The sequence below is a fragment of the Bubalus bubalis genome, chromosome 3 (genome assembly GCF_019923935.1).
Source record: "Bubalus bubalis isolate 160015118507 breed Murrah chromosome 3, NDDB_SH_1, whole genome shotgun sequence".
NCBI lineage: Eukaryota > Metazoa > Chordata > Mammalia > Artiodactyla > Bovidae > Bubalus > Bubalus bubalis.
Window position 1 is genome coordinate 19,415,363 of NC_059159.1, and position 11,244 is coordinate 19,426,606.

An 11,244-nucleotide genomic window follows, 5' to 3' on the forward strand; every position below is an offset into this window, starting at 1 on the left:
CTGCTATAAGGACTCTGAAGATTGAGACTAGCAAGAGGGGGAGGCCCAATACCCCTCACCATCCCAGTTCAGCAGGAAGTAGCCAGAAAGACCTCGACGCCCCTATTCCCAAAGAATTGGGAATTCTTGAGGGGGGAATGTTAGGTAGGTAGAATAGGAAAAAAGAGTCCAAAATGGCGGTGGCTAAATCCCATGGACAGAGGAGCCTGGTAGGCTCAGTCCATTGGGTCGCTAAGAGTCAGACACGACTGAGTGACTTCACTTTCACTTTTCACTTTCAAACATTAGAGAAGGAAATGGCAACCCACTGCAGTGTTCTTGCCTTGAGAATCCCAGGGACGGGGGAGCCTGGTGGGCTTCCGTTTATGGGGTCACACAGAGTCAGACACGACTGAAGCGACTTAGCAGCAGCAGTGGCAGCAAAATCTGTTTAAAAAATGCAGCCAAGGGACTTCTCAGTGTCTAAGACTCCATGTTCCTAATGCAGCAGGCCCAGGTTTGATCCCTGGTCGAGGAACTAGATCCCACATGCCGCAACTTAAGAGTTCGCATGCCGCAATTAAAGATCCCACAACCAGGAACAGAGATCAAAGGTCCCACATGCCACAACTAAGACCCAGATCAACCAAATATATCAAAATAAATATTTTTTAGAAGACTAGAGAAACACAGATAAGGAAAAAATATTTTTTAAAATATAAATAAAAATGCATAGAGACGGGGCTTGGGAACCAAGTAGAGACTGAAACTAACTTAGCTTTGCCAACACTTTTGGATTAAACATTCTACAAGCCTGAGGAGTCAGAGGAGCATAACTTACTTTCCAGATCTGGCCTGTCCTTCAAAGTCTGGTCCAAATGCCACATCTTCCCAGATCCACCCCAACAAGAAGAGGTTGTTCTTTTCTCTAAAGGCCCCAAACACTTTGTCCTTTTAAAAGAATGTATCTGGACCTTTCCTTAGTGGCACCAATCACTTTCTACTTGGTATTGGGGTTATGTGGATGAAGAATTTATTCCTTCCCTGATACTGGAGTTCCCGGGTGGGGAGTATGTATCAGTTCATTGTGCCTGAAGTCTTGCTTCATTAAATGTTTGACAAGTGAACTTAAGAATAGGCAGCTTGATAGAAACAAAAACCACTAAATCATCATGTAGAAAAACAGCCTTGACAGAAATTCAACTACTAATAATTGAATTTAAATTATTAAATTCAATTTAAGGGATTTCCCTGACAGTCTGATGGTTAAGACTCCGCCCTTCCACTGAAGGGGCACAGGTTCAATCCCTGGTCAGGGAACTAAGATCTCACATGCTGCGTGATGTGGCCAAATAAATAAATTCAATTAAAAAAAATTTAACAGCCCACACTCAGGGATGGCAGCCTTGTGGAGAAACATGCTGTTATGTATTGAATTGTTGATTGACTATGAATCCAAAATTCATATGTTGAATCCAAAGACCTCAGAATGTGACCTTATTTGGAAGTAGGGTTGTTGCAGATATAATTAGTTGAGATGAGGTCATCAGGGTGGGTGATAATCCAACATGACTGATGCCCTTATAAAAAGGGGGAATTAGGACATATGCACACACACGGGGAGAATAGCATGTGAAGATGAAGACAGAGATTGGGGCAAAGCTTCTGCAAAACCAAGAAATGTCAAAGACTGCCAGTGAGCCCCCAGAAATGAGGGGATAGGCACAGAACAGGCTCTTCTTTGAAGCCCTTGGAAGGAACCAACCTTGCTAATGCTTTAATCTCAGACTTTGGCATCCAGAAACTATAAGACAATAAATTTCCGTTGTTTAAGCCACTCAGTCTCTGGTACTTTGTTTCAGCAGCGCTAGCAAACTAGACACATGTCCATTTGTATATCATTATTGAGACTGGGGACTGTTTACTCTCTCAGACCCAGCATTCACTTCAGAAATAACCCTACAGGTAAAAAAATACTTGATGGAATCAGTCAGTTCAGTTGCTTGGCCATGTCTGACTCTGCAACCCCATGGATTATAGCACACCAGGCTTCCCTGTCCGTCACCGACTCCCAGAGCTTGCTCAAACTCATGTCCATCAAATCAGTGATGCCATCCAACCATCTTATCCTCTGTTGTCCCCTTCTCCTCCTGCCTTCAGTCTTTCCCAGCATCAGGGTCTTTTCCAATGAGTCAGTTCTTCTCATTAGGTGTCCAAAGTATTGGAGTTTCAGTATCAGCATCAGTCCTTCCAATGAATATTCAGGACTGATTTCCTTTAGGATTGACTACTCAGCAATAAAGAGGACCAGATTGTTGATACATGCAACAGCTCAGATGAATCTCCAGGGAATGAGGCTCAGTGAAAAAATCCAGTCCTAAAAGGTTACATCCTGACTGATTCTATTTATATACCTGAAATGACAAAATTGTAGAAATGGGGAATAGATTCGTGGTGCCATAGGGTTAGAAGTGAAGGAGAAGGGCATGATTATAAAAGGGCAATGAGAGGCATCTTTGTAGTCAGAGTTGTTCTTTGTCTTGACCATGATGGTTGTTACTTGAACCAATACATGATAAAGTTGCATAGAACTAACACACACACACACACACACACACACACACATACAAGTAAAACTGGGGAAATCTGAATAAGACTGGTAAACTGTATCAGTGTCAGTATGCTGGCTTTTGCAAGATGTTATCATCAAGAGAAAATGGGCAGAGGGGACAGGAAATTTTCTCTATATTCTTACAAGTGCATGTGAATTTACCATGACTCCAAAATAAAAAATTTAACTCAAAAAATGACTTTGTCCAAGGATGTTATAGCATCCCTGCTGAGGATAGAGGAACATCAGAAATAACCTAAACTGCCAACGACAGAAGTCAGCTAAAACCCTGAGGGTTTAACTCTGGGGAGTACTGTCTAGCTCTGAACGATGACAGGTCTGTGGACTGAATAAATATAAAACTGAATCAGTGTTCAGTGAAAAAGCAGATGGCATCACAGCAGGTTCTCGCTGAGCCATCCTGTGAAAAGCATGGCTGTACCTTGGCGGAGAGTACTTCAAAGAATGGAGCTAATTTACAGGTTCAAGTCCACTGGATCCTTCTCTTCCTTCTCCTTTTCTCTCCCTCTCACTCTCTCTAAAACATTACTTCTGTTTCAAATGATGAAATCCTGAGCCTCGCCATTCTCTGATCGCTGGCTCCTCCTTCCGTCTCCAGCAGATGGCAGAAGTGTTACAAGGATGGTCCCCTCGGTCTCCATTTCCTAGGAATGAGCTTCAGATCCCAACAGCAGGTGGCGCTCCAGCATCAAGTCCCTCCAGTTCAAGGAATCCGGACATCAGAACTGCCCTCTCAGAACTCCAGAGCAAGAAGTCTGGCCACAATAGGGTTAACGGTCCACATTCCAGAGTCAGGGAAAAGGAGGCTGGAAGGTCACAGACAAGGGGAGAGGGTTCGGAGGGCCCCCTTCTCACAACACGGCCAGCTCTGTTGGGAGAGATAGATCACCCGCAACAATGGCCACAGCTGTTTTCGTCTGCCCTGAAGGAAACTGACTTAGGAAGCAGGTATCAGAGGGGGCCCTTCCTGCAGGGGCTTCTGTCTGGCTTGTAAAACTGTCAGAGCAGCTGCATTTATGTGTCGAGTGATGGACGATGGAAAGGAGGGACAGACGGCCGCAGATGGACAGTGACTTACAAGTTGAGGCAGGTGGCAGAGGCTCTGCAGGTGGGGTGTGCTGATTCATTGCCCAGTGAAAATACCAAATACCACAGTCCACTTCCCAGCCTTCTTCGAAGCCTGGAGCGAGTGTGCCTCCTCAAACAATCCGTCTGCAATGAACACTTTCGCGGGTGCTCCTTTCTTTTCCTGCACCTCAGGTGTGAATCTTCCTCCTCCTCCCCGGGCCCTCTTTCTTTTCCAGGGTGTATGTGTGTGCTCAGTCGCTCAGTCGTGTCCAACTCTTTGCAACCTTATGGACTGTAGCCTGCCAGGCTCCTCTGTCCATGGGACTCTCCAGGCAAGAATACTGGAGTGGGTTGCCATACCTTCCTCCAGGGGATCTTCCCAACCCAGGGATCGAACCCAGGTCTCCAGCATTGCAGGCAGATTCTTTATTGTCTGAGCCACCAGGGGAGACCAAGAATACTGAAATGGGTTGCCATACCTTCCTCCAAGGGATCTTCCCAACCCAGGGATCAAACCCAGGTCTCCCACATTGTGGGCAGATTCTTTACTATCTGAGCCACCAGGGAAACGTAGCAATTCCTTCTGAGTTCTCTGTGGCTAGCTGGACTTGGTACTGCTTCACCGAATGCATCCATCCCATGCTCTGCACCAATAAGGTTTTCCACATAGGACTCAAAGCTGGTTTTAAAAAATGTAATGGTCTAGGAAACAAGAAAAAAAAAATGTCAGCACTAAAAATGCTGGCTTCCACTTCTGCTAAGAAAAGGGATTTTGTGCTCTCCACTTCTACCCACAGCCTGGCCTGGGAAATAACTGCCTTTGGCACATCAGCCTGCCAAGAAGTGCCTGTCACCAAGCACAAGATCCCCAAGGAGCCTGAGCCGAGGTTTCCTCCTTGTCTCCATCACCAGAGGCTGTTGACCTCTCACCCTGGCCTGGAAACCAGAATCCCTGCCCCCTCGGAAGTAGAAGCCCCTGCTGTGACCCTCCAGATTTCCCTCTTGCCTTCCAGAGGGATGACAAGAGGGGCCTTCTTGGTCAGGATAATTGATGCTGAGCCATATGTAGACCAATGAGAGTTCTTAAAAAGCTGCCTTCTGCCTCTACCTGGGTCTGTGGGGGCCAAATAGACACTGCTAGGGGCTGTTTCATTTTGGTGGGGTGACAAATGAACTTGGCCTGAGAGATGGGATCAGCAGGGGTAAGACCTGCAGAGGACTCAGAGCTGTAGTTTGCTTCATTAAGCTAGTGCCGAGTTTGTTTTGAGAAAGCCCGAGGGGCCCAGGGAGGTAGAGATGAGGAGCTGGAGCTCATTTTGATATCCGAAAACTGCAGCCGCCTGCACGTGGGAGGCGCTGAGAGCAGGCTTGCCTCACACGCCCCCCTCACCGTTGGTCACCTGGGAGCACCAGCAGCAATTTGGGAGATTTCTGAGCTCAAGGAGGAGTCTTTGGGGAGGGCTTGCCTGGAGCACACCCCGTTCCCTCCTCCTGGGCTGAGGGAAGCATGGGACCAGCCCTGCCCCAGCCTGTCCTCATTGGCTGGCATGAGGCCGAGGGGGCTTTAAAAAGGCAAACGTGTCCAGGCTGGGGACCGGAGCCTGTGCTACTAGGAAGGCTGAGTGCCCTCCTCCAGCTGGCACTATGCAGCTCTCTCTTGCCCTGTGTCTCATCTGCCTGCTGGTGCATGCAGCCTTCCGCGTGGTAGAGGGCCAGGGGTGGCAGGCCTTCAAGAATGATGCCACAGAAATCATCCCTGAGCTGGGCGAGTACCCTGAGCCTCTGCCAGAGCTGAACAACAAGACCATGAACCGGGCGGAGAACGGAGGGAGACCTCCCCACCACCCCTTTGAGACCAAAGGTATGTGACACAGGAGAGTATTTTTAGCATAAGGGTCCTGGGAAGGTTCTCTTTGGGACTGTTACCAGCACCAGTGGACAGACAACTTTGCCAGGAGGCCAGGGAAAGATGGCATGTCAGCTGTATCCTTGGAACTCAAGTGCGAGGGTGTGGGGCTGACAGGGTCCTGGGAGTGAAAGCCCAGAGCAGGAAGGAGGCTGCGGTGGTGAGTGCAGCACTGGGACAGGCTCAGGGGCTCAGAAAGGAGATTTCAAAGAATCCCCTCCTGCGAAGAGAGGAGTAGGGTCCAACTGCTGACACCACTGGGGAGGGGACAAGGCAATGGAGCTTCGCGTCTGTGAGCACCCGCTAGATGCAGACGCTACATGGACTATGCCCGGAGCGTACCCCAGGGAACTCCCAAGGTCCTCCTCCCCAAGAGGCTTCAGAGATCAAGTGGCTTGTTAAGCCAGCTGAGATTTGAAGCCAGTTTGATCCAATTACAAGACAGCCCTGGCGGGGGACTGCGTGGGGGATGTTGGAGGCCAAAAGTCACAGCAAATCCTGGCAAAGCAGTGAGAAAGGGACGCCAGAGGGGCATCCCTTCAGCCCCACCACCTACGATCTACCCCTTGAAGGAATGGGCGCTGCAGCTACCTGGGTGGGGGCCCTGGAGGGGAAGCAGCATCCTTGAGGCTGGGCATGGATACAGGTGGCACGCTCTGTCCTGAATCCCCACCCTAGACCCAGCCTTGCCTCCTTCCTGGGAGGGAGCCTGACCCTAGTGGAAGGCCAGAGACCCCACCTGGGTCCCTGGCTGGGTCTGCACAGAGAAGCCTGCAGGGCAGCATGCGCAGCTGGCTCTGCAGCTGGCAGGAATGGCTGGGGGCGGGGGCCGGAATGATGCTTCAGAGGAAGGCCCTCTGGCCACAGTCCAGGTGGGAGAGGAGTCCACGGCCCCAGCCCTGGGATCCCATTCTGCCCCACCTCCCAACCAGCGGGGAATGGGGGCTTTGCAGAGGGTACCCCAGAGGAGCCATGCCTCTCCCCTGCTCCTGCCCAGGGAAGATCAAGTAAACTCAAGAGATGGGCTGTAAGGAACCTAAGACGTCCACCTCTCTGGGTTCCCATGAAAGCCACAGGCGCAGAGGAAGCCACGTGCTCCAGAGTCACCCTGTGCAGAGGAAGCACCTGACCTAGGGGTACTATTCTTGGAAAGCCCTAAGCCTCCTTCCCTGGGCAAACAGGCCGCCCCCACACACCACCCCTGCGGGCCTAGGAGCAGGGAGGGGCAAGAGTGCCAAACCAGACCAGAAACCAAAAGGCCAGCCAGGGGAGGAAGGGAACCCCGCACACCCCCCGCTACTGTGCTTGTTCTCCAAGGTAGGGGCGTGGGGGGCTGGCCTTCTCTGTCTCCTCTCTGGTTTTGGTCATAGGACTATTTTTCATCTCTTTGTGTCACATTGAAACTGTCCCTATGAGACCCTTGGAGATGGACAGGTGCTCACATGAGGACCAGCTGTTTAAAAAAGCTCCTACCAGTCTAAGTCCATAGTAGGAGACATGATCAAGGTATCTTCAGGCATCAAGCCAGACCTTAGAGCCCAATCTTCCCCTGCCCAGGGAGCAGGTCTATGCCACCATTGGGTGTCCACAGAATAGCACAGAAGAAGAGCTGTGCCCAGCGCAGTGCCTGGTACACACCAGGTACTTAATAAATGTTTGTGGCAACTGAAGCTTTAGGTTTTCAGTCAGATCTCAGCCCCCTGATAGGGAAGGAACAGTGGTAAAAGTAGTAAAAGGCAGCCCTTTGGCCCCCCTCACCCCTTCGCCCAACATCCCATGGTGCCCAGGCACACAACTTCCACTTTGCGGGAGCCTGGAGGTGCAGGGGCCTCAGAGGCGCAGTCAGGAGACCAGCTCTGCCTTTCGGGAAAGAGCTTTTCCTTCTCTGGGCCTCAGTGTTAATGAGGGGGTTGGAGGTGCTGCCATCGGCTCCTTTCAAGTCTAAGGACTTCAGTCTCCTCTCCACCTCTCCTTCCATCCCTCTCCTCCTCAGTAGCTGCTCTGATTTATTACCGTCAATTAACCCCTACTCCTTTCTCCATCCCCTCTGCACCCTGTCACCCCTCCCAACCTGCTAGAAAAGGAATTTGGGAGAAGTCAGAGCCATTCAGAAGGTGTGGCTAATAACTACCCTGCTGAGGCCAGGGGCCCTGTGGGACAGATGTGACTTAAGTCTGGTGAAGAGGGCCCCTTTGGAGAGGAATAATAACTGTAATAACACCAACACTTCCAGTCTTACTATGTTCCAGGCAGCGTCCCCTGAATTATATATGTAAAGGATTGGCTCACTGAATCTTCAAGACAACCCATTTTACAGATAAGAAGCACACAGAGGTTAAGCAACTTGTCCAAGGTCACACAGTCATGGAACTGATATTCGAACTGAAGCAGTCACTTGGCTCCAAAGTTTTAGGGCGAGAGGGTGGACCAGTGATTTTTCCACCAGCTCCAGAATATCTGGGCCCCTCCCATAATAGACCTCCAGGGGCAAAAGCGTCTGGGGAGAGGCAGGTTTGGAAATGACGGGCAGGGGTGGTTTGCGGGGAGCCTGGCCGGGTGGCCGCCCTCACGCGCGCCTCTCTCCGCAGACGCCTCCGAGTACAGCTGCCGGGAGCTGCACTTCACCCGCTACGTGACCGATGGGCCGTGCCGCAGCGCCAAGCCGGTCACCGAGCTGGTGTGCTCGGGCCAGTGCGGCCCGGCGCGCCTGCTGCCCAACGCCATCGGCCGCGGCAAGTGGTGGCGCCCGAGCGGGCCCGACTTCCGCTGCATCCCCGACCACTACCGAGCGCAGCGGGTGCAGCTGTTGTGTCCTGGCGGCGCGGCGCCGCGCGCGCGCAAGGTGCGCCTGGTGGCCTCGTGCAAGTGCAAGCGCCTCACTCGCTTCCACAACCAGTCCGAGCTCAAGGACTTCGGGCCCGAGGCCGCGCGGCCGCAAACGGGCCGGAAGCTGCGGCCCCGCGCCCGGGGCACCAAAGCCAACCGGGCCGAGCTGGAGAACGCCTATTAGAGCTGGCCCGCCGCCTCGCGGGCGGCCCCCAACCCAGGCGCCCCAGGTTTCCGACCCCTGCACGCGGTTTGATCGGTTGGGTTTCATTTTTAATACCTGCAACCCGGGGCCGGGGCGGGGTGCTGAGACCTTCCTGGCTGCAGGCCTTGTGGATCCCGGGGTCAGCAACCATCCCACCTCCCGCCCGCGCCGAGGGGGTCCCGGGGGCAGGGGAGGTCGCTGAGAGTCACAGACACTGAGCCACGCAGCCCCGCCCCGCTGGGGCCGCCTACTTTTGATGGTTCCACTTGAGCGGAGGCAGAAAAGGAAGCATTTCATTGCCCTGGAATTTTAAGGGAGCAGTGGAGGGAAGCCCAGGAACTGCTTAAGAGAGTTCGATAGGATTCCCCCTCCCCCACCTCTCTGCCAGGCAAAAAAGCCTTGAGTGCCTTGTTGTGCCCAGAATACAAGACTGGGTCCCTAGATGGGGTTTCTAGTCCTGCCCCTGCCCCCAGGGTGCCAGGTGATCTCGGATATTACGCTCTTGTCTTCCTGGACTTCGAGTTCCTCTTTGTAAATTGGAAGTGGGGTGGGATAAGCATCTGGAGCGATCTGCTGTTACGTGATTCCATGGACTCGGGTGCCCTTTGAATGGGCAGAGGAGAGAGAGTTTGGATTGAATCATTTATGGGGTCGCTTCCAGAATTCGGAGTTGTAATCCTCTGATCTGACAGCCAAAGATGAAAAAAGGAAAAGAGTCTATTTATGGCTGACAGACTCGTGGGAGAAGCTGTGGTGTGTCCCAGCCTGGGATCCCAGATGTTTCGCTACCTCCACTTTCCATCACAAAGGACACAGAAACAGCGTCATCCTTTGGAATAGAGAGGAAGGTCCCAAGGGTGGCAGGAGGCACAGAGATTACTCTCTGTACTCAAAGAGCACCACGCATCCTCGCCCCCAACCCGCACCCATCATGGCCAAATTTTATTTAAGGTCACCTTCTGTAGAGAAGCCCAAGGTCACAGCACACTGGGCTTGTGGGCCCAAGGGAGCAGCCACCACTGGTTCAAAGACCAGAGGGTCCCTTTCAAGACCCTCCTCCTGCCTACCACTCAAGGACACATTTCTGTTTGGAAAAGAGCATCTTACTGCTGTTACGTGTGATGGCATAGCTTACATTAAAATAATATTATTGGGGAAAAACTTACAAGTGCTGTATATATGCTGAGAAACCGCAAAGCTTAATAGCTGCCATCCAAAAATCTTTTGGAAAATCATTTCCAGGCACCACTTACTTTCTATGCAGTTTTTAATTGCTTAAAAAAAAGTTTTTTTTTAAACAGAAGCACATGCCATGTGAAAGCCTGCCCAGCTGGTTGTTTTTGCAATCTTTTCAAGTGGAATTTGTCCACAAGAATGAAAGTAGCAGTTTTTGTGTTTTTTTCTAAAGAGTTAAGTTACATATTTATTTTCTCACTTAAGTTATTTATGCAAAAACTTTTCTTGTAGAGAATGACAACGTTAATATTGCTTTATGAAATACCAGTCTGTTCTTTCAGAATCCAGAAGCATTGTTAATAAAGACAACCAATTGTTGCGGAGAGGATGTGGTCTTGTTTTGTCAACCACATGTGGTCATTTCTGTCAACGTTAACATTCTTCTCTTGGTCACTAGAGCTCAAACCTGGGAGGCACCTTTGACAGTGTTATGGTGGCCCTTGTGGCAATTACATCCTTCCTTTGAAAGGTCATGTTCATCCCTTCCTTTCCAAACCTAGACTTCATCCCTTCACCTTGACCATTGTATTAACCTCAGCCTAGTCTCCCTTCTGGACAACCTGGCCCCACACTGTCTTCCAAAAACACTGTTCTCCTCGTGTCATACCTCTGTTCAAAAACTCCTCGGGACTTTCCCGGTGGTCCAGTGGTTAAGACTTCTGCTCCCAGTGCAAGGTGACCGGGTTCAATCCCTGGCCAGGGAACTAGATCCCACATGCTACAACTTAGAGTTCGCATTCCATAACGGAAGATCCCGAGTGACACAATGACGATCAAAGATCCCACATGTCGCAACTAAGACCTGCTGCTGTTGCTGCTGCTAAGTCGCTTCAGTAGTGCAGCCAAATAAATACAAATATTTTAAATCCTCCAATAGCTCCTCCTATCCAGGATCAAGTTCAGGCTTCTCAGTCTGACATGGAAGACTGCTTGATCCCCATCCCCCACTCTCCCAAACTCCTTTAATGACTCCCAAGTGGCCCCAGACTGTCCCAACCTGTAGTTTACTGCCCTCGTTTACCACCCCCAACAACTCCTGCTCTTTCTTTGGGGTTCATGTTCCTTGTCACCTCTTCCCTGAACCTTCCAGAAATATTCCAACTCCTGCTGATCCCCTCTCCCCAGATGTCCAGCCCCTTTGTCCCTGTTACTCCTTTGACTTCTGAATCTATGTCTTCCATTTAGCATTCCTTCATGGGTCACCTGTCCCACCCAGCCAAGCCATGTTTAGTACCAGAATAGACACAAAGTCAAGTGTCAGGACCAGCTCACAGGAGCTCAGTCAAGCTTTTTCCGAAATGTAAATCTAATGCCTCCGTGATGAAAATGTAAACTCTTCACAAGCAAGGACCATGACTTGGGCTTTTTTCAAAACCCTTGTTTCACTTCATA

At 50.8% G+C, this 11,244-nt stretch overlaps 1 protein-coding gene across 1 annotated transcript; it reads left to right on the forward strand.

Moving 5' to 3' along the window:
- Positions 1-4,491: 4,491 nt before the first annotated feature.
- SOST (sclerostin) lies at positions 4,492-10,177 on the forward strand. The gene is made up of 2 exons (XM_006046841.4): positions 4,492-5,540; positions 8,174-10,177. The coding sequence occupies exons 1-2, from the start codon at positions 5,324-5,326 to the stop codon at positions 8,593-8,595; spliced, it is 639 nt and encodes a 212-aa protein (XP_006046903.1). The 5' UTR covers positions 4,492-5,323; the 3' UTR covers positions 8,596-10,177.
- The last annotated feature ends 1,067 nt before the right edge of the window (positions 10,178-11,244 follow it).